The sequence below is a fragment of the Zosterops lateralis genome (genome assembly GCF_965231275.1).
Source record: "Zosterops lateralis genome assembly, chromosome: 7".
Classification (NCBI taxonomy): Eukaryota; Metazoa; Chordata; class Aves; order Passeriformes; family Zosteropidae; genus Zosterops; species Zosterops lateralis.
In genome coordinates, this window is record NC_139767.1 from 12,688,335 (window position 1) to 12,708,566 (window position 20,232).

The window sequence follows — 20,232 nt, forward strand, 5'->3', positions numbered from 1 at the left end:
TGTAAGATTATTTAATCATCCTCAGATCTGAATGATGAACTGTCTTATCTGGGAGATCTTAATATTGAAGGTTTTTTGCCATTTTTCTTTAACAGATCCCTAATATTTTTCAGTAAAAATCCATCTCTCTTTACATAATTTAAGCTTTTAGGCAGTCTTGCTTTTCTCAAAATTTTATGAGCCCTTTAAAATAGTCTTCAGAATCACAAGGATCAGTGGAGAACAGGTGGAAGAATTTTGTTGAAAATGTGTTTTAATGGTTCTAATTATTGCAGGTTTTATCCATTGACCAGGAGTGGTTTAGGTGCTAAAAGGCAGAACCCTGAAAAGAGGGTATAGCAAAGATACCACACAGCAGCTGTATTGTATGGCATGTACCTATACATACAGGATCACAGAAGAGTTCAGGTTGCAAGGGACCTTTAAAGGTGTCTAGTCCAACCCTTCTGCCATTGGCAGAGACATCTTTGACCACATCAGATTGCCCAGAGTCCTGTCCAACATGACCTTGACTGTTTTCAGGGATAGGGCATCTTCCACCTCTCTGAACAGCCTGTTCCAGTGTCTCATCACCCTTATTGTAAAATTTTTTTTCTTTATGTCTAATCTAAATTGATGCTCCTTTGGTTTGAAACCATCACCCTTTGTCCTCTTGCAACAGGCCCTGTTAAAAACCTGTCCCCATCTTTCTTATAGGCCCTCTGTAAGTACTGGAAGGCTGCAACAAGGTCTCCCTGGAGCCTGCTCTTCTCCAGATGGAACAGCCCCAACTTTCTCAGCCTATCTTTTCAGGGGAGTTGCTTCACCTCCTCATCATTTTTGTGGCCCTTCTCTGGACTTGCTCTAGCCAGGTCCATGTTTTTCCTGTGCTGAGATGTATTTATGTATAGAAAGAAAGTGCAGATGTGTGTTGCAGATCACTAAGAATTCACTGTTAAAACTGTGAAATTCGCTAAATAATATCTGTAATGTATGGGTAGAAATCCTGAGAATGATGACCTTTTGTGGACAGAAGATTGTCTTCATCAGATTTAATTTCTAGTACATACTTCTCTGTTGTATTTTCTAACATGCTTCTAGCATTTTTGATATTGAACAAGTTTGGAGGGTTGTTTTTAGTGCAGTTTATGGCATATGGAGAACTTTCCATTTGTGGAAATCAGCAACATCTGAGATCAGCATTTAGGACAAAATTCTGTTTAATGTATGTGCTGATCTGCTGAGTATTCATGTTTATACATTTTCAGTCTGGTTGCTGGGGGTGGGGAAGCTAATTCTCTTAATGATCTAGATAAGTAACTAGCTTTTTGTGTAGAAAGTCTCTTCCACAGCTGATCCAGAAGAACTGTTCCTTTGCTATGTGAAGAAAATGCCAAAGGCAGGATATTGATGTGCAGAGGGAATGTACATGAAAAGTAGCCCAGCCACAGCCTGTGAGTGAGACTAGGGAAGCGTAGTCTGCTTTGTGGAATATATTTCATTGTAGAGCTTAAGGACTCTTCAGAGATTTCAGTCCTAGCAAAGTTATTCTTACCTAGCCCTGTCTGGCTATCTAGTTAGGTTCTGGGAACATTTTTGAGGTATTCAGACCATTCAGACTTTACTCCTCAGCTCCTTACAGTCATTTTTTAATTTGAGTTAGGGTGTTGTGAGAAGAGCTGGCTTGACAGCCCTGGACTTGAACCCATTTAAGGAACAAAAGAAGGACAGCTTGCTCTTCCCACACCTCTCTGCCTAGTGAATATCACAACAGTGGTGGTAGTAATAGGGCTGTCCTCCTGCTGCTCCCAAGATCCCCAAGAAACATCATTCTTCTGTACTGTACTCCACAAGGCAGGCTTCTATTGCTTTCTCAGAAGCAAGTCAAAAACATCTTGTGAGTCATTACTTCATTTTTGCCCTTCCACTGGGCACAGACACCTATGTATATATGCTATGCAGTATGCATGTCTGTTTACTGAGACTTTTTCAAAGGACATTGTTAACTTTATCAAATTAAGTTTATCAAGTTTCTGGTTTTCAAAGCAATTTAGCAATTGACTCTCAGATATGACCATGAGGGTGAGGAGACAGAAACGGGACAGTGGGTGGGGAGCCTCAACAACAGATTGTTCAAACAAAGTAATAATACTAAGAGGCTAATAATATTAAATAACAACACTAAAATCCTTTAAATGATGGCTCTATAACTTTGACAGAGCCTATCTCGTTTGTACAGGTTAAGAACTGAACTGGTTGCTTTGCATTTTCTTCTTCCCAGCACCCACTCTAAACTTTCTAAGTTACAAAGCTGGCTAAGACAAGGGTTCTGGATTTCTCAAAACAAGGGGACAGCCCTGGGCAGGGAGCTGGTAGGACATTAATATGAGAATCAGTGCCCTTCAAAGAATAATGTGCATGGCATCAGTAAGGGCCAATAGCAAAGCCTGCTAGTCCTTATGGTCTGGTCAAACTCAGGCAGCACTGTGCTGTTAGTCTTCCACAAGGTTCAAGATTGTATATTTTCTTTGATAGTTGAGAGCTGGAGGGGATGCCCGGCAAACGCCAGATTTCATTAATCTCTTACCTGTGCATGTGGTGAATGCTTCCATGCAATTCCTCCCCTACACCCTCCAATCTTTAGGTCTTTCTGTCTGTACATTAAAGTTTGTGTTTATGTGAGTGCTAGTTACACTTCCTGGTTCTGACTTTCCCCATTCTCCCCCCTATCCCTGCTTCTCCTTGCAGTTTGGTCTCCTGCTCCACTCCCCGTCACGGATAATGCCGTACAATAATAATTTAAAAGTTAAACAGTTAATTGGTTATTATCATTGAACTTGTAGCTCCCGCTCACGGATGGTCCCCCAGCCGGCCCCGGGCAGCAGTGCCGGCCCCGGGCAGTCCCGCGGGCTCCGGGCAGTGCCCGACTCCCCTGCTCCCGCCCCGCCCCGTCCCGCGCCGCCCGCAGCTCCCAGCGCTCACTCACCTCCGCCCAGGGCAAGACTCTCCCAGCCCGCTGCCGCCGCCGCGCTCCTTAAGAAGCCGGAGCGGTCAGCCCCACTTAGTTTTTACGTCAAGGCTCCGGAGCAGCCCCCACCCCCTGGGTCCGGCCGATGCTCCCGGGCACCCGGAGCTCCCTCTTTCTCTGTGCGGAGCTGTCCTTGCTGCAAGTCTGCTCCGCTTCTCCGCCTCGCCTGTCGTCCTCTGCTTGCGGACCCCGACCCTGCCGGGGCAGCCTGGTGGCCGTGCTGCCTCTGGCCGAGGTGAAGAGGGGCGCAGGGGGTGGAAGAGTAACAGACCTGGCAAAGCTGCGGCCTTCCCCTCGCCCCCTCTCTTACCAGCGCTGTATCGGGAGGGCAAGAGGGGAAGAGTAGAAAGCAAGTCCGCCCATGGAGCTCATGTTGTCTAGAGCTGGCTCAGACCTCAGCATCTCGCTTTATGTGCTTGGCTTTTGCAGATCCCTCCATCCAAGAGCAGGAGTCTGTGAGGCTTGACTAGAGCTATTTGCTGGCTGGGGCTCTCCTGGAAGTTGAAGCAGAGACCCAGAGAACAGCCACGAAAGGGCTCCACTTAAAGGCATTAGTTGAAGTAGTTGGACTGAGCTGCTCACTGCAGCTCAGTTTACACAACTTTACCTAAAGAAGAGCTAACTTGGAAGGCTGTACATTCTCCAGCGGAGGGGAGTGGTCTGGTTACGTTTTCCCTCCCAAGAACAGTAATGTGGTCTACTGTTGCATTTTCTCTCTGTGATGTTCAGCTGGATTGTGACCCCTGTAACAGCTGAAAAACCTCTATGTATTGGAGAAATTACTTAAGCTAGTAGAGAAGTGAAAGCAAAACATTGGTGAAAAGGCTGTCTCCTGTTACAGCAGCAAGGAGAGAAAAGCCTGAGCACAACTCTGCCTGTGCTCACTGTGCCTGCTGAGATTCCCTTGTGTACAGAAAACATACTACTCTAAGAGCTGGGGCACTGTGGCCATGCTGATAACCAGTGTTGGGCAGAACTTGCTTAACACCAGCTATGTAAGTAATAGGCAGGTAAGACCATTCTTTTTTCGTCCCTCTGTAGTTTATAGTCCAAATCATGTAGCACACCTTGCTGCCTGTCTGAAGCAGTGCAGCTGCACCAGTCCATACCCACTGGGCAGCAAGCTGTTTTTCCAAGGCTTTCACTGGCAGCTCCCTTTTATCTCTCCATGTGGAGTCATGATCCCTTCTCCGGAAAGCAACTGTGCTTCAGTAGCATAAGGCTTATCTTAGTTGAAGTCAGTGGGTCCACACTGGTTCACATCAGCTGGAAGGCTGGCTTGAGACACTGATTTCTCTGATGTTCATCAATACCTTTATAGTTTGTGTTCTTTCTGTGCATCCAGTCCATGTAAATGGAGAAGCAACTTCCTTTCCAAAACCTTGATCTTGCGATGTGCTTATAACAATAAACACTGCTTTGCTTTTCTTCTGATGCCTTATATCCTCAATAAGCAAACCCTATGAAAGTGTATTTTGTGTAAGTAATGCTACTGTTTAACAAAAGTGCAAGGAACTTTTTGGGGATGAGAGAACACTGGCTTGTAAATAGCTATACTGTGGGATTTTGGCCAACTTGCAAAGTTTCCATTTATTTGACTAGAAGTGTGAGTTTGGGAATGCCAGGAACAGTGGTCACCAACTGCTGAAACAGACTTCAGGATTAACTAAAGAGTATAATACCTTGCAAGGAGCCCTTGCAGTGTGGTGGGGGAAACTTCTCCATTTGTAGGATCTCCAATATTTCTTCTCGGTGCTATTGAATACATGCTATTCTAGTAGACTTTTCCTGGTTTCTAGGGCTGAAATGATCCTTAAGGATCAGCTTTTGGATTTATTTGTTTCTTTTTAAAGTCTGCTCTGTGCCTGATTCTGGACCCATGTGCTCCCTTGGCAAGTGAGTAGCCAGTGTGCTTCTCCTTGCCCTCTGTGTTTGGGGATTGAACCAGGCAAAGGAGAGAAGGAAAGTGCAGGTGAGACCTGTGTTGTGATGGAACCTGAAGGCAGTTCCTGGGTAGAAAAGGCTCTGGGGCTGCTTGTGTTCATGGTTGGCCTGGCTGCAGGGGCCAGAGCGGACAAGATTAAAATGCCACAAAAGTGGTTTTTGCTGCTGTTGCTATATCTGTGGTGTGTCGTATTAAGGACTATGCCTCATGTTGTTAAGGGTAGAGCCAAATGGAAAGGAAGTGATAAAATGTTTCTTGTGAGTTGATAAATTTCTGTCAACCTGCAACCTTTGTGGATTCATTGTTAAGAAGTGAGTTTGAATCCCCTTCTGGGTTGCGCTTTATCTGGTTTTGGATCAAGAACAACATTGATTTCATTCCACTCAGAATCCTGGCAGACCCGAGGGTATTGAACCAGGGGCTCTCACTGACATGAGTGTTGCTGCTCAAGGGAAATACTGCTACAGATAAAACAGTTGGCTCCACAAACACTTCCTGAGCTTACTACACTCTGCTCCCTCTGTACCAGAGCACTTATGTTCTATTTCTGGGAAAGAGGTTTTTGATAATTAGATTGATCACCTCAGCCTCCTAGTGGAGAAGAAATATACCAGGATTTGCCATCTCATTCAGGTCCTCACACTCCCTCAGTAAAGCTTTCTGTGCCCTTCTTAAACTATCAATAATCTTTCTTTCATTGCAGCACATGATATATTCCCCTGGCAGCCAGTGTTCATATCTTCTATGGTTCTCCATGCCCTATGAATTTAATTCACATGAGCTGTAGATCATATCCAGAGCCATTTGCAGAAAGATATTGTTATCAAGAAAAGTTGATAATTTACTCATAGATGAGACAGATTTCAGATCATGTAACACTACAGAAAGGATGCTATTTCTACTAGAAAAATATAAGATAAAACAAAAGGTTAAATGGTCACAATAAAGGAATAAGGGATAAGTAAGAAAAGTAGGAGGCCGTTTCACTGATAGTTGCATTTTGAATAGAGCAAAGGTGTAAATAACTTTGTACAGAGTTGCTTTCTTCCATTTGCTCCCAGCAAACCTTCTGATGTGGTTTAAAATTAACATTTAAGTTAACAGGGAGTGGCTTATGGTTGCATGAGCTAAGTAAGCATTTATACATAAAAACAGATTCAGCACTGAGACTGAAAGACAGCAGTGTGTGATGAGATGCCCAGTTTGCCTCTTATGTCCATAAGCAGCCACACCTGAACACAGCATTAAGCTTTTTAAAATAACTCATGATGAAAAACACCTGTTTTAGGCTTATTTTTTTTTTAAAAAAGCTTTACAGACATATTCTTAGGTGAAAGTTTACATTTTGCTGAATTGGGTTCCAAATTATTCCAACTTGGTGTGAAACTTGGCTAAGTGACAGCAAAGGCAAAACTTTTGATTCTCAAAGTGGGGGACACCCAAAGGTCTGTTAGCTTTAAATTCATGGTACCTGGCAGAGGCTTGATTTTTCTTCAAAATCCATAAAGGCAGAGTGTGGAATCCTACTCCCATTTTTAACTTTTCCTATTCTATTTTAAGCAGAAGATTAAACTGTCCTTAAAATTGGCTTCCTGACAAACATACCTAAGAGCTTATTGGAAATGAAACAAAATGAAATACTGATCTAAAGTCCACAGCTATGTTTTATTCATTTTTAAAATGATAAGTAGAGGGCTTTAGTTATCTAAACCTGTTTTTGTAAACTTTTGATGTCAAGTTGGTTGGGGTTTGTTTGTTTGTTGTTTTTGTTTGTTTTGGAGGGGTTTTTTTTGTGGATTGAATCTCTATTCCCGAAGTGTTTGATGACCCCACACTGCTCTAAACAATCCTCTAGTCTATTCTCTGTTGAAATGGCCAGCAGGAAAGTCCCTGGGTGTGATGCAACACTTAAGCAGTTCTAACCAGTGGAAAGATGTAGTTACTAATACAATTCTTCACTGCTGTACATTATTGCTGATGACCTGAAACATTTTCATGGAACTGGCAGACAAGACATTGGACAGGCAGGAGGCCAAGGTATTTCTGTGCCAGGAGCTGGAGCCCTGTGGATACTGTGGCATGTCTATGGCCTGTGATGAGAAGTGGCCTTCTGCTAGAAGGTTTGAGGAACTGCAGCTCCCCATTAAAACAAATCCGTCTTTCTTCAATAATGTGTCTCTCTCTCTATGTCTACCAGTTGTTGTATGTGAGCAGCTCTGTCTCCAGGGCCATATTTGGAGTGTTTCCCCAAGAGTAAATTTAGGTGACATGTCAGAAATGTGAACTGGCTTCATTGTTGAGGCCATTTATTTAAATTATTTGTGGAAGAGGTAACACTTCTCCTGGCAACTGTATTTAACACAAGTTTTGAAAAGACATCTGGGGCAGGTATTTTTACAAGTGCAAGCTAAGAAATGTTGGTTAAAAATTAATATATATTTTTGAAAACATAATCTGGTGATATGTAACACTGTAAATGCAAATGAGCTTTGTAAAGGATGCGGCCACATTTCTCTCTAGACTAAAATATTCCAAGAAAATAGCCAGACAACTATTAGTTTGTGAATCAAGGGATTCATTGCTATTTGGGTGCTGGACTGATATCAACATGTTCCAGAATAAAGTCATTGGTTCTTCCTGACTTGGCCCTCCTGCTTCCTCATATTCCCACAGACAATGGAGAAACCCTTCTCACCTTGAGCACTCCAGGCAGGCAGGAGAGTCACTCTGGGTATGTCACAGTTAGAAGGGCAGTTCAGTGAAACAGGTTTTTATAAAACTGCTACTAACATCTAAGAAAGCAAGGCTGTTATGGGATCTGTTTCTCCCAGAGAGTTACAGCCAAATTTTCTGGGGAAGAAAAGAACACATTTTTACAATGTGTTCTTTCCTGAAGCTGAGCAGGATTCCAGTGTGGAGTCTTCTTCCTTTTCTTCTCTGAGGGTATTTCTTTGCTGCAGGTCTTGGGAGAAAAGGATATTTGAGTACACTTGGCTCAGGGCAGCTTGTGGGCCATGCCAGTGGGCCACCAAGGAGGAGTGCCAGCCCTGCCACTGTCACACTCATCCCACAGCACAGACAACCCCTGGGAGCCACAACCCCATGCTGGGAGCCTGCACATTCCCACTCAAAGTTCTTTGGGGAAAACAGTCTTCAGGAAGAAATTGAAGGGGGGGGATAGCAAATTATTTAGGGCCAAGAAATAGGTTAGAGGAGAATCTGCAATGAGGACGGATATTCTGTCTTGTGTGAAATGGAATTGTGGGATCTTTATCTCTCCTTGGCTACCTGCTCATTCTCAGACTGTTTGCTGGACTCTGCTTTGCTCTGGTACTAGTCCCTGCTGGGGTTATTTGGCACTTACAAAGCACTTGCAACTCTTCAAACCACAGATGCGAAGCCTTATAAGTACACTACTGCTGTTGTCAGGGGAAAGTTGGGGGTTTTTTAACATGCAAGATCTGTCATGAATAATTTATTGGCAGAGAAACCTGCCTTCTTGAATGATATTCCTGAGTGAAGTAGTAGAAGCTCTGTCATTTAGATTACTTAGATGAGACAAACCCCATACATTATCAGTAAGGAACCATATGATAAAAACAGATAGAACATCGGTGGGCTTTTAAAAAGTTGAGTATATATTTCATTTATTTTTAATAGGTGAGGCCACTCAGCCTTTGAAACTCCCATTTTTATTTCATAAATGTACCCTTTGAAACCTATTCTCAAAGGGGATGTGACAAAGATGATGCTAGAATGGGTTTCTATGTAGTGAGTTTAATTTGGAACTTCTGAAAAGACTATAGTTGGATTTAATAAGGTCCTTTCTTTCCCATCCTATTACTGATTTAGGCACAGCTAAAAAGCTGCATATTTAATTAAGATTATAGAGGTTTTTTTAATACCTGGGGAGGGAGGTTGTCTCAAACTTATCAGCCAGCCAGCTCTGCCTAAAACCAGTGATCCCTGGCCTAGGTGCTAAAGGTCACCTTTGAGTACAACAGTTCCTATTCTAGAGATCTTGTGTTTGAAGTGAAAAATGCTCAGCCAAATCAGAGAAAGGAAAACTGAAGCAAAAAAGTAATGGGACCTGAATCTTTTACCTACCTGCCCAGCCCTCAGGTCCAACAGCACACAGACAGGATTCTGTAATGTAAGGGAATTGTTTCTTTCTTTCTGCAAATGAAGCAATTTTCAGTCAAGTGTTCAGGACCTCCTCATTACACAAAGCAGAAGTTAAAATTAATTTCCTGCAGCTTTTCAGTGAATGCTGAAAGGCACTAGAATAGTTCAGTTTTCTTGGAACTGCTTTCTCATTGCACAGAAATCCTGGTCAAGCATTCATGGTCTGTAAACTATGTTATTGTTAACAATATCTGTAAGAGTAACTTCATAATGGAGCAAGTCTTGAAATAGCAATGCAGAGTTCAGATGTGCCTGAAAGGAAATAGAAGTGACTGACTCCAAAGGGAACGGGCTTGCTTGTGCACTTTGCCGCCATCTGATTTCATTGTCGTGCCACCCTGAGTGGGGCACGTTGAACAGAAAAGGTCTAGGAGGAAATGGATGGTCAGAATATGTCAAATCCCAACATAAACATATGAATAGAGTATGGAGGTTTGGACTGTGGTCCTTGTACTTACTTTTAAAAGCAACTTGAGCCTTCTCTTTGAATGAACAGATTGAGACTGCTTAACAAAACCATGAGCACTGCTACTGCAAGTTCTGTACATTTATTATCTAATTACAGTTATTGGTGTGCTTTGGAGCAAACCAGACTGCTAAAAATCATATTTTGGGAAGAAGCCCTTGTTAGGGAGATAAACATCTCTGCTTACATAAGCTGAAGAGAGGAGTGGAAGCATCTTTGTGTGACTGCACCAGTCAGGCTTTGCTGTAGACAGGTGGAGCTTGAGGTGTCCTCAATGCTGCTGCCACACAGCTCGGACCACTGACCAGTGGAAAATAGAGATGTGTTGTGCCAGTAGGGTCTGGCCACTTCCTTCAGCTTGACAGCACAAGGTGCTGTTCAGCACAACTCCCATCAAGGGTCCTTAGAACATTGTCAAAGTTCCAGGCTCACAGGAGTGTCAGTTGGTGCCATTTTCTTCTGTAACCCTTGAGTACAAAAACTTCCACTTTGGCTGGTCTGCAGGTCAGTAGCCAGCTGGGAGGGGAAAGAGGGGCTGTTTCTCTAAGCAAATAACTCTGCTGTTACAAGTATGGTGAATTATTTGGTTGTGCTGAAGTTCCAAAAGGCAGCCAGGAGCCCCATCACCTGGATTAGAGACTAGGGATAGATCTGTTCAGTTTTTTGCAAAACTAAATACTCCTTTCTTGGAACAAGCTTTTATGTACTGATTAGAAGTGATCCACTGTGCTGTGAACCCACAGCATCCTGAATAATATGCATGTTGAGGAATCCTCCCTAAAGAGTGGGTACATAGTAGATAATTAAAACCTCAACAGGCCAAAGACCCAATCTATGAAAAACTATATTGTATTAGTATTAGTGCTTATTCTATTTCAAGGCAACTCATAAATTTGTATTGTGGATGTAAAATGTGAGGGCAACATGCATAGTGATACTGATTCTTGTTTCTATTATGTACAAAACACTTTCAAAGGAATCAAGTGGGGAAGCTGGGAGCTGTCAGTTGTTAGCCTATGCTTCCTGCAATTTATACGCAAGTAAATTTAGCACAGCTGTCATGAAGTTACCATTTTAAAATTTCTCTTAAGGCTTCTGCAAACAGCACTAGGTTTGAGATACATAAACATCTTTCATTCATGAAAATAAACTGATCGCCATCTCAGCTGGAGATAGGAAACCAGTCAAAAGTAGTTTGCCTGTGCCATTTTTTGGCTGGGCAATGTCCAGGTTAGACTGCAGTGAAGCAGCACATGTCACATGTGGGGACACTTAATTCAGCACAAGAGGCAAAAGCAATGTTATATCCCACAGCTTGTTACCAGTGTGTGATGTAAGGAGTGTGTCATGCTCATGCCTCTGTCACCAGTTAAAATACAGCTGCAATAACCAGCCCTTCACTCAACTTCTGTGTAGTGCAGATGCAAACGTTGCTTCACAGTCTCCAAAGCAAATTCAAACCCTTCAGTAGCTGGACTGATGGCTGAGGAAATCGGTGAATATATGATATACAGTGGTGGAATGTTGTGCTTATGAAGTCTGACAACTGGACTTGGACGGTGTAAAATGCATTTAAGTTCCTCCATGCCTTGAGTTACCAGCTTTGATTAGGAAATTCTTATACTGGCTCAGAAAGTGCCATACTAAAGCATGGCGTGTATTAGTGGTAAAGACAAGGGCTATCCCATGACTTATTACAAAATCAAGCTTTTTTAGAAGAAAATTTTAATTTTAAAAAATCAACTAACACTTGATTATGGGTTTTCTACAAATCAGAGCATTCATAATTATGCTGCCCTCAGCTGTTTGTGGTTGTTCAGAAATAACACATTAAGTGGTTGGTGATGCTGGTCTGCCATAGAGTCCTTGTACATATCTAGGGGTTGTGTTCCCTCTTGTGTTACCTGTCCCCACTAAATAACTTATTCCACAAACCTACAACAATGTGCTTGCTGAGTTGTGAACAATAAATCACTGAACTGAATTATAGTATGTTTAGCTTTAAGATAATATTTTTGTGTACTTTTGCTTTCAATAGTACTGGTTTGAGCATCTCTACTACTAAAATTCTTAGTTAGTTTTTCTTAATTTAAGCTTTCTGTGGGCACTTAAACAGTCTCTGTGATATTACTGATGGTTAATTCACATAAAAGTAACTTTTCAGCTCTTGTGGGTGGGAATCTATAGGAAGTGCATTTAGAACAAAAAAGGTGGTTTGGGGTTTGTACCAACATAGTTTGGTGTTGTGTTGGTTTCATTCATGGTAGTAAGTGTCCCAGTAAGATCACTCTTCAGTGTTTTGTGCTGGAATTGAGAAAGTTTTCAAAAACAATTCTAAGAATTTTTTTCTTGTAAAATCAAAAGCAAGTATGCACCTGTGTCTATATCGCTTTTCTATTCGTATGCTGCAAAAGACTTAACTCCTATTTTAAGGAATGTCTGTCTATTCTAATTATAGTCAAAATGCTGCATGTTTATATTGAGTTTATGGATAAATCCTATATTCAAATGACAGGAAATGGAAGTGGATAATAGTGGATCCATTAATGAGTGTTCCATCACTCTATTGTTCTAACATGCTTTTATACAGAACCTTGGGAGATATCAACACAAAAGTGTATTTTGTTTCCCTGTCTGGAGCTGGAGAAAGCAAAACAATATCAGTAGTTATCTGGTAACTGTGACATGCATGCATTTAATTTTCCCAGGCTGGCTTCACTAGAGTTAGTCTGGCAAAAAAGAAAAGGGAAGAACTTTTTTCAGTATTCCATTAAAGTGATAGCCGTTGTATCTGGTTGTTATGATGTAATTATTTAAAGAATTCTTCAAGGGCCTTATTCTGAACTTCTTGTAATTATATAATTCAGACTTTTTGAGCTGGAAAAGGCTTCACTCAACTAACAGAAGCCTCCATGTCTCACTGAACTCAGTGTAGCCAGCAGCTGGGACTGAAGCAGGCTGGGCCCATCCTGGGCGCCGAGGCGCTGGATTCATGCACGGCAGAAAGGCTGCGTGCAGTGTCCTCCCACAGACAGAGCTCACTGTGAGATTTGACAGTTTGAAATCTTTCATAAAAGAAAACTCCATTCAATTTCCACTAAACAAAGGTGAGGATTCCTTGAACACAGAAATTAAATTGAGAGAATAAATAAGAAAAAAAAAGATTGAAAATTAAAAACTACTCCATTCCATGTTCATGACATTTTTAATACTCATCTTGCTAAGATGCAGAACAAGAACTATTGAATTTCCATTCATTAGCAGCCAACAGGATATGAATGAGTATTAACTTCAAACAAAAACTTGATTTATAACAACATCAAGTTGTGCACTTAAAAAAATAATTACAAATCATTTTTAAAAGGAAGAGTAACAGTGGAAGCAGTAATGAATATAAAACATGACTGATTAGGCTTAAAACATAACTTCAAGTATTCTATAGCATTTCCTCAGACATTTGTCTTATCAGTTTGTGCAATACCCATCTTTGCATAGTAAAGAAAAATTGGTTAGACTCCAGCCTTAAGTAATCTGTTTCTTGAACATGCACCTATACAGCTGTTAATTTGCCTGGCAGACTTCTCTTTTAGCAGTATCAGATCAAATCAGTGAGATCATGCAGCAGACTGGAATGAGCTATACAGTTACCACAGTTTCTTGTCCAGCTGAATAGGTAAATAATGAAGCAAATACAGAGTGGATGAAATGGAAGCAGAGTCAACCTGGTCTTCTTTTGGTGATGCTTTATGATGAACAAGTCCTGCTAAATGGATATGCACTTCCCAAAGCACAGCAAGGGGGATGCACAAAATCAACACCGAGCAAATCCAATTTTTTAACTGTCTACCAGCACAAGAAGCACTTCAGCCTGTACCTACTCTGGGCTGTGTTGTCACTTGTGTCATGTACACAGGGCAGAAGGTGAGCTCTTCCCATACACACAATGGCTGAGGACTGGAGCATAAATTCAGTCAAGAAATCCTAATTGCTATGAAACTGCTGGTGTAAATAAAAAAGTTACTCCAGCACTGGACATATATACATAGTAGTTGGGGACCACTGTGGTCTGACTTAAAACATCACATCACACACTAACAATGTTGTTTGTGAAATGCTTTTCCAAGGTTTATTACACAGGTAGTTTATATATATGCAGTTGACTTATTGTAATTTTTGATACCACTGGTGTTTCTGTTGTGGGTTATGCTTGCTTTGGAAGCAGAACCTGAAAAAAGTTAAACATTGTGTTCCAAATCAAAGCATTTTTAAAGAACCATAATACAGTTGCAAATATTTTTGGTTTGTCATCAAAGAAATGTCAGTAATTTAATTCTGCTTAAAGCCAATCAGGAATTTTTCAGAATAAGGTTTATAATTTCTATTAATGTCAACTACCTGTGTGCAGCACCTTTAACTTATAATGTAGTAAGTGTAAATGTGATTATGTTAAAGCTGATTGAAAATATTTAATAACTGTGAATCAAAACCAATATATTGAGACTATTGAATTGAACATTATCATAAGAAAAATAACTGAAATGAGGTTTTCTAACTCACAGGAAAATGTCTGCAGCATTTCTTTAATGTTTTGGCTCTTAAAGCTAACTTGGGAAATGGATTGCCTCTGAACAGAGATGCAGGAAGTAGAGTAACTGGGCTTCTGTTGTCACTAAACCACAACTTTTAAATTAGATCCAAAATTACAAAAGTGTTTAATTCTGATTATCGAACACAGCAATTAAATTTTCAGTTACTTCAATTATCAGATGACTTAAGTTTTAAGTCAAGATTAAAAGGCTGAGCCAGACTGTCCAGCTCTGTATGTTAAGGGAGCCCTAAACTAGACCTGTTCTGCTTTGTTCACAAACCTTTCTCAAGGCAGCTGCAGCCAGGTGAGCCTGGTTCCTAGGAACACAGGACTGCTGCCTAGGATTTCTTGGAAAAGTCTGTTTGTACAGAAGGTGTCTCTAAAAGTAATGACAACACACCTGAAATCACCTGGGATCTCTTGCACATATTGTGATGGTCACTGGCTACCAGTAGCCGAGGGTCAAAGTATTCATCTTGCATTAAACTTTGAAAAGTGACTTGCATCAAAGAGATACAGGGAGTGAATTAAAAAGGTCAGTCACCTTTGCAAGCTGCTTTGAGTGGATGGGTAGAAGGCAAGACAAGAATAACTCATTCCAAGCTTTAACATCTTTTGAGTATTTTAAGGCTTATTTAAGTTTTTATTTTACAGGATCTAGGCAGGAAAAAGAGAGTAGCTTTTCTTAAAAGAAAAAAAAGAGCTTGGCACTTCTGTGATTAGTTTGAGTGTGTTACTTATATAATGGAAAAGTCTGTATAACAGCCAAAAAAAGTAATTCAGACTTATAGTCAATACATAGATATGCATTTATACATTTTAATTGTTTTTGGTTTCAAGCATACAAACTTTAGATCACATCTGTTTGGTGTCAGAACTCCCTGCATCTGCATGCTGTTATCTGCCTTTTTTGAGCAAGCCCAGAACATCTGCTGTACAACATGCTACAGAAAAAAAGGGGAGGAAAAAAAACCCAAAACCAAACCCAACATCAAAAATAGATTTACATAAAGAATAGAACCTTTTTTTATGGAAATTCTTTTCTCTCATATATATATATTTATATATAATCTGTGAAAATGATACATCAAAATCTTATTTCCATATTTACACTTTTTCCTTCTTGGAAGAATTCCATCCATCATTCACTAGCTTCCATACCCAACAGGCTCCTGTCCAAGGTGGACAGTGAGCTCATGGAGCAGGGAACCCTCAAGTCCAGCAGCAGAATGCACTGCATAGCTGGAAAAGCTACTGAAGCCTGGCACTGGCTTCCCAGTGGTTTGTATTTATTGGGCTGCAGATTCTGCTTGGGGTCAGCTTGCTAACTTGGTTGTTTGTATGTGAGCCATGCAGGTTACCCTTTCAAAATTAGCTCCTCATGCCACTGGAGTTTGATAAGAAAAAGGAAGTCATGCGAACTCAAGTGAAGTTAGAGTGCCAGCAGGCTGGGAAAGAATCTTTTGCAATTCCATTATTTTGGAACAGTTCTCTTATTGCACTTGGTCTGTGTGTCTCCTTCTTAATTTGAAAAAAGGAAAAAAACACCTGATTTTTGAAGCAGTTTGCTTGTACCACTTGTCAGTTAATGTTAACAAGAGAAAGGTGAATAGAGGAAGTATTTCCAACTTATCTCCAAAAAAGGACAGCGTTCTACCAACTCAAATCTCAACCTCCCAACTTTGTGTTTATAGTTACTGTTCTCATGTTCTTCTGTACTGATTTACTTCCTGTGTAGCTACAGCCAAGACATCATACCCAAAATCCAGTAGGGCAAGAAGCAGTTTTTTGAATGGCATTTCTTCAGATAGGGCCTTGTTGAGTTGGATCGAACCTTCGTTTTTTGACATTTCTTCCAGGTTGCATCAAAAGGAGATGGAAAAAGAAAAATGCAAGACATTAGTTAGATATAACAGGAACAAAGCCATTGCTAAGGTCATAGTAAAGTAAAAGGCTCACACTGACACAGTTTAACCTGTAACTTTTTCAAGGGGTAACTACTTAAGGAATTTGGTTGCATGCTTTCTACAGCATGATATCAAGTACTGGTTTTCTTATGCAGTTTAAAGATCATGGTAGCATAGAGAAATCAATTATTTCTGTAGTACTTCAAGTGGTGCTATAAATTTGTAGAACTTTTCAGCTCCCAGCAACACATGTATGCACTAGACCAAGAATGCACACATTTGCCTAAAGAGAATGAGTCACAAGTGCCAGGAATGGCAACACTCCAGCGTACAGAGGCTTGAGTTCTCAGAGCAAGTGCCCAGCTCTGGCTACACCAGAATTTAGTGTATGTAATCAAGGGTGACAAAAAGTGTGTGCCTTTGTGAGCTCTTACCACACTATTGACCATACGTGCTGTGAATCTTAGGTGCAAAAGACAGCTGAGACATTGCATTCGAAGGAGACTGGGCAGCTTTGTCAGTTGTGTGATTAGAACTGAATGTTAACTGTGGGCAGCAAGCTGGTGACATCCAATCTCCTGCGATGTCCTATGTCAAACAGCAAGACATTAGGAAGCAACAACAAAAGTTGGGTGCAACCTCCCCAGTATCTGGCTTTATGTGGGGCATCAAGCAAGGGGCTCATGCATTTAGTTTAACCATTGGGCATACACACCACTACCATCACCAAACCAACATGCAAAAAATATAGAACAGGAATTCATATATTCTCTAAAGCTACAGACCAACCCCTGGATTTTCAATCTTCTGTAGCCCTGCTAACCTCCACCACTCCTCCAATATTTATTCTATACATAAGGTTTAACTGGTGGTTTGAAACTAATGCAAAGGCAACTTTTTTTTGAGAGGACTTCCAGAGGCCAGTAATTCTTGGGCATCCTTGGTTTTGGTTTTCTCCTTGGATGCCTGTGATCAGATTTATGCAAGACAAATGCTTAAGAATTGCTAGTTACTGAAATACTACTGTATTCATATTTCAGTCTTTTCCCCTCCAGGATTACTGTACTAAAGCTCCTTTGGAATGAGGCTGACATTACCTCACTATCTCAATTCCTTGTCCCCTAAACTACAGATAAATTTGAGATAAGGAAATTAATTTTCAGGCCAACTTGCAAAACTGCCAGATTGGAAGTATGACTATTAAACAACTTGTTTAAATGTGAGTTAAAGGCTGCTGTGCATCTGCTTGTCCTGCCACTTTCAATGGAAAAAGGACATGTCTGCTTCTCTTCCCCCTGCACCTCCTCCTTTTAAATACTGTCCAGCATCCTTGAATTCAAGTACCACTGATAAACAACTAATTAGTCAGTCCTTTAAAATCAACAATGCAGATGAAAAATCCAGGTGACATAGCTTGCCCTTCTACTATATGAGAAGTACCACATTCCCATTTGCTTGAAGAGGTCAAGTCCTTAAAACAGACACTGAATTACATTGTTACCTGAGCATATTTTAATTAAAGAAATGGACTTCACAAAGTCTTAGGACATGGTACAGAGGACAGATGATTCCTAGTACAATCTAACAGAACTCTTTTGACTCTTATCCTGTCTGTTCTTTTCTAACCTAATCTTCACTAGTGTAGTGTTCCAGTACAAACCTCATCATGCATTCTGTGATCTGTCAAAACCATATTATTTACTTATTTCCTAGTTTTATTCAGCAGAAATACGGCCTTTGAGGAACAATATACTGACCAAACCACTGCCTTTCTTCACTTAGGATATTCTGCTAACAATGTTGTATGAGAAAGAGAAACGTGTGAAGAACTAAAATAAGAGCCCAAAATACGGAACATGAGGTACAGTGTCAATAAGGAAACGGTACACACATGCAAAGCTTTAACAAGAGCTGCCATCATAGCACTTTAGAGGTGGGCAGGGAGGTGCTACCCTGCAGGAATTGAAATTCTGCTCTGATTACCTGACCTGCTTTAACAACTTCATCCTGAATCACCAACCATTACAATAATAAAATGAAAGCTACTAATGGTCTAACTTAAATTGGCAAATAGAACAAGTCTCCCTCTTCCCCAAGACAATTAGAAGAAAGGAGAGTAGGTGAGTAGCAGGTTCTGGATATTTCAACCATTTTAAGCTATGAGTTACAGCATACAAGGTTCCTTCTGCTATGCTTCTGTTAAATGGTAAGGGGGCAGAAATGTTCTCTATGGAAGGACACAGAAGAACGATGCTGCTTCCTAGTCCTTTGTTGTTTTATGTGGAAGATCTTAGAACATCAACTTCTTATTTGCATTTAAAGTTTTAATGCCTCTCTAAATAATGAGAGTCAGCATTTCTGTCTGAAATCCAACCAGAAAAAGGGTCGCTAACAAAAAGAAAAATATAGGTTATTTTTAATCAAAAAAGCACTTCATGCTACAGCACATCACTGTCTAACATCATCTTGTTTACAAAAGTAAATTTTTCTGCATTCTTTTGTGCAACTAACTAGGAATGTGGTCATAGAGTACATTACTTGCAAACGTGTGCCCCGTGTGTGATCATGTAAGTACAAAGCTTTATTGAAGTCTTTACAGATTTTATGCAAACCCAGTATTTTAATCACTTCAACTAGTTAACGTTTTCATAGGCATTCCTAAAGCATATTTCAAATGCTGAAGAAGAGCTTAAATAAACTAACTTTGCCTACAAAATGGATTAACATTAACAAAATGAGGGACTAACAAAACCAACTCAAAATAAGACACTGACCTCCCATTTATTCCAGTAGTTTGGGGAAAAAAAATGAGAAAATACCTCACATTTGATTCTAGCTGCTGTTTGTGCAGTGATGACTGGATTTTGGTCCACAATTCATGCTTGATGGAAATGCTGGTAAAGGGATCAAGACCTCCTTCCTCACAAAATTGTCACCAGCATTCCACTGCTTTAACTTTAGGAAACCTTTAGAGTCTAAATGCAAGTGCACAGACCAGCTCAACCTCAGCATCTGTTATAGCTGGGTAACTCTTCGGTTCCTCCATTGATCTTCTATTAAAGAAAGAGAGCCTTGTAGCTCTTTAGCTAAGAACAATTGCTGGAAATAGGGAATTGATCGTAGGCACAATTCTATCTGCCACTTTTGTATTCTGCTAAAACAAGCAGCAGCTTTTCATGTGCATTTCCACATCACTTTTACTAGTGTTACCTCTTAGCAGTGTTTTGTTACCAAAATTACTGTTAAAGTCAGTAACAGAAACACTAACTGACTTATATTACTGCAGTAGCTTAGCAGAAGTGAGTGAATATATGCTAGGGAAAAAAGTGTAGGCCCCTGAACTACTCTAATGGTAAAAATGTCCTTTCTCTATTAAACACGGTATAATGAAACCTTGCATAGACTTGCTGTGCCAAAATCAAGTTCTGCTGCTGTCTAAACACCAAGCGATTTAAAGTACTATGCAAGGCTCAACTGAATAAAATCTACTTCTTAACAAGGTTTCTACCCACAGCCTTTAAGCCACCTGAAATGTCTAATGAGATTCTACATTCTGTAAAGTTGTCAGTTAATATTTTCTTTCCTATTCTGTCCACAAATTAACTTGATTGAAAATTAACCTTGGATTCATTCTTGAAGCTGGAAGTTGGTTGTTGAGCTGTTTTTACTTTGTTTCTCTGAACTTGCATCAAGCCTTCTTTTGCACTTCCCCTCCAACCCCCACCCCCCACCTCAGTTCATGAACAAAGTTTGCTTAGTTGCAGCTTACGTTTGATATGGACTTGACACCACAGTACCGTATGTTCATATGAACATCTGATAACCTGTGAAACAGAAATCACATCTCCCAGTTTGTAAAGCATTAGCTACCTTCTCTCATAGTTGCAGAGACTAAATATATCACTTGCTTAAAAAAGGAAAAGTTAAAATCCCTTTATTATCCTCATCTGTTCCTCCAGATCTATCTGAAGCCAGGTTATTGGGGGTCTACATGTACTAGCCCTCTTTGTCTACAAGCTACAAAGCCTCTTCTGTTCCCCTCTGGCCCCCAGAAGAAACATGCACTTCAAGCTGTGAGCTAGGCCAGGCCAGTGTATTTGAGGTTCTGCTACAGAATAAACAGTTGTATCTTCC

General features: G+C 40.5%; 1 protein-coding gene across 5 annotated transcripts in view; it reads right to left on the bottom strand.

The window, feature by feature from the left end:
- Positions 1 to 12,806: 12,806 nt before the first annotated feature.
- ADAM23 (ADAM metallopeptidase domain 23) overlaps positions 12,807 to 20,232 on the bottom strand; it is a gene marked incomplete at its 5' end in the record, with an annotated part of 69,166 nt that continues 61,740 nt past the window's right edge. For 2 of the 5 annotated variants that reach the window (XM_083864693.1, XM_083864694.1), the window contains one exon: positions 15,893 to 16,043. In XM_083864693.1, coding sequence (XP_083720819.1) covers positions 15,995 to 16,043 — 49 coding nt within the window. In that variant the 3' untranslated portion in view covers positions 15,893 to 15,994. Of the gene's footprint in view, positions 16,044 to 19,867; positions 19,923 to 20,232 lie in introns of all 5 variants that reach the window. The other 3 variants (XM_083864696.1, XM_083864695.1, XM_083864692.1) reach the window with 3 other exon arrangements.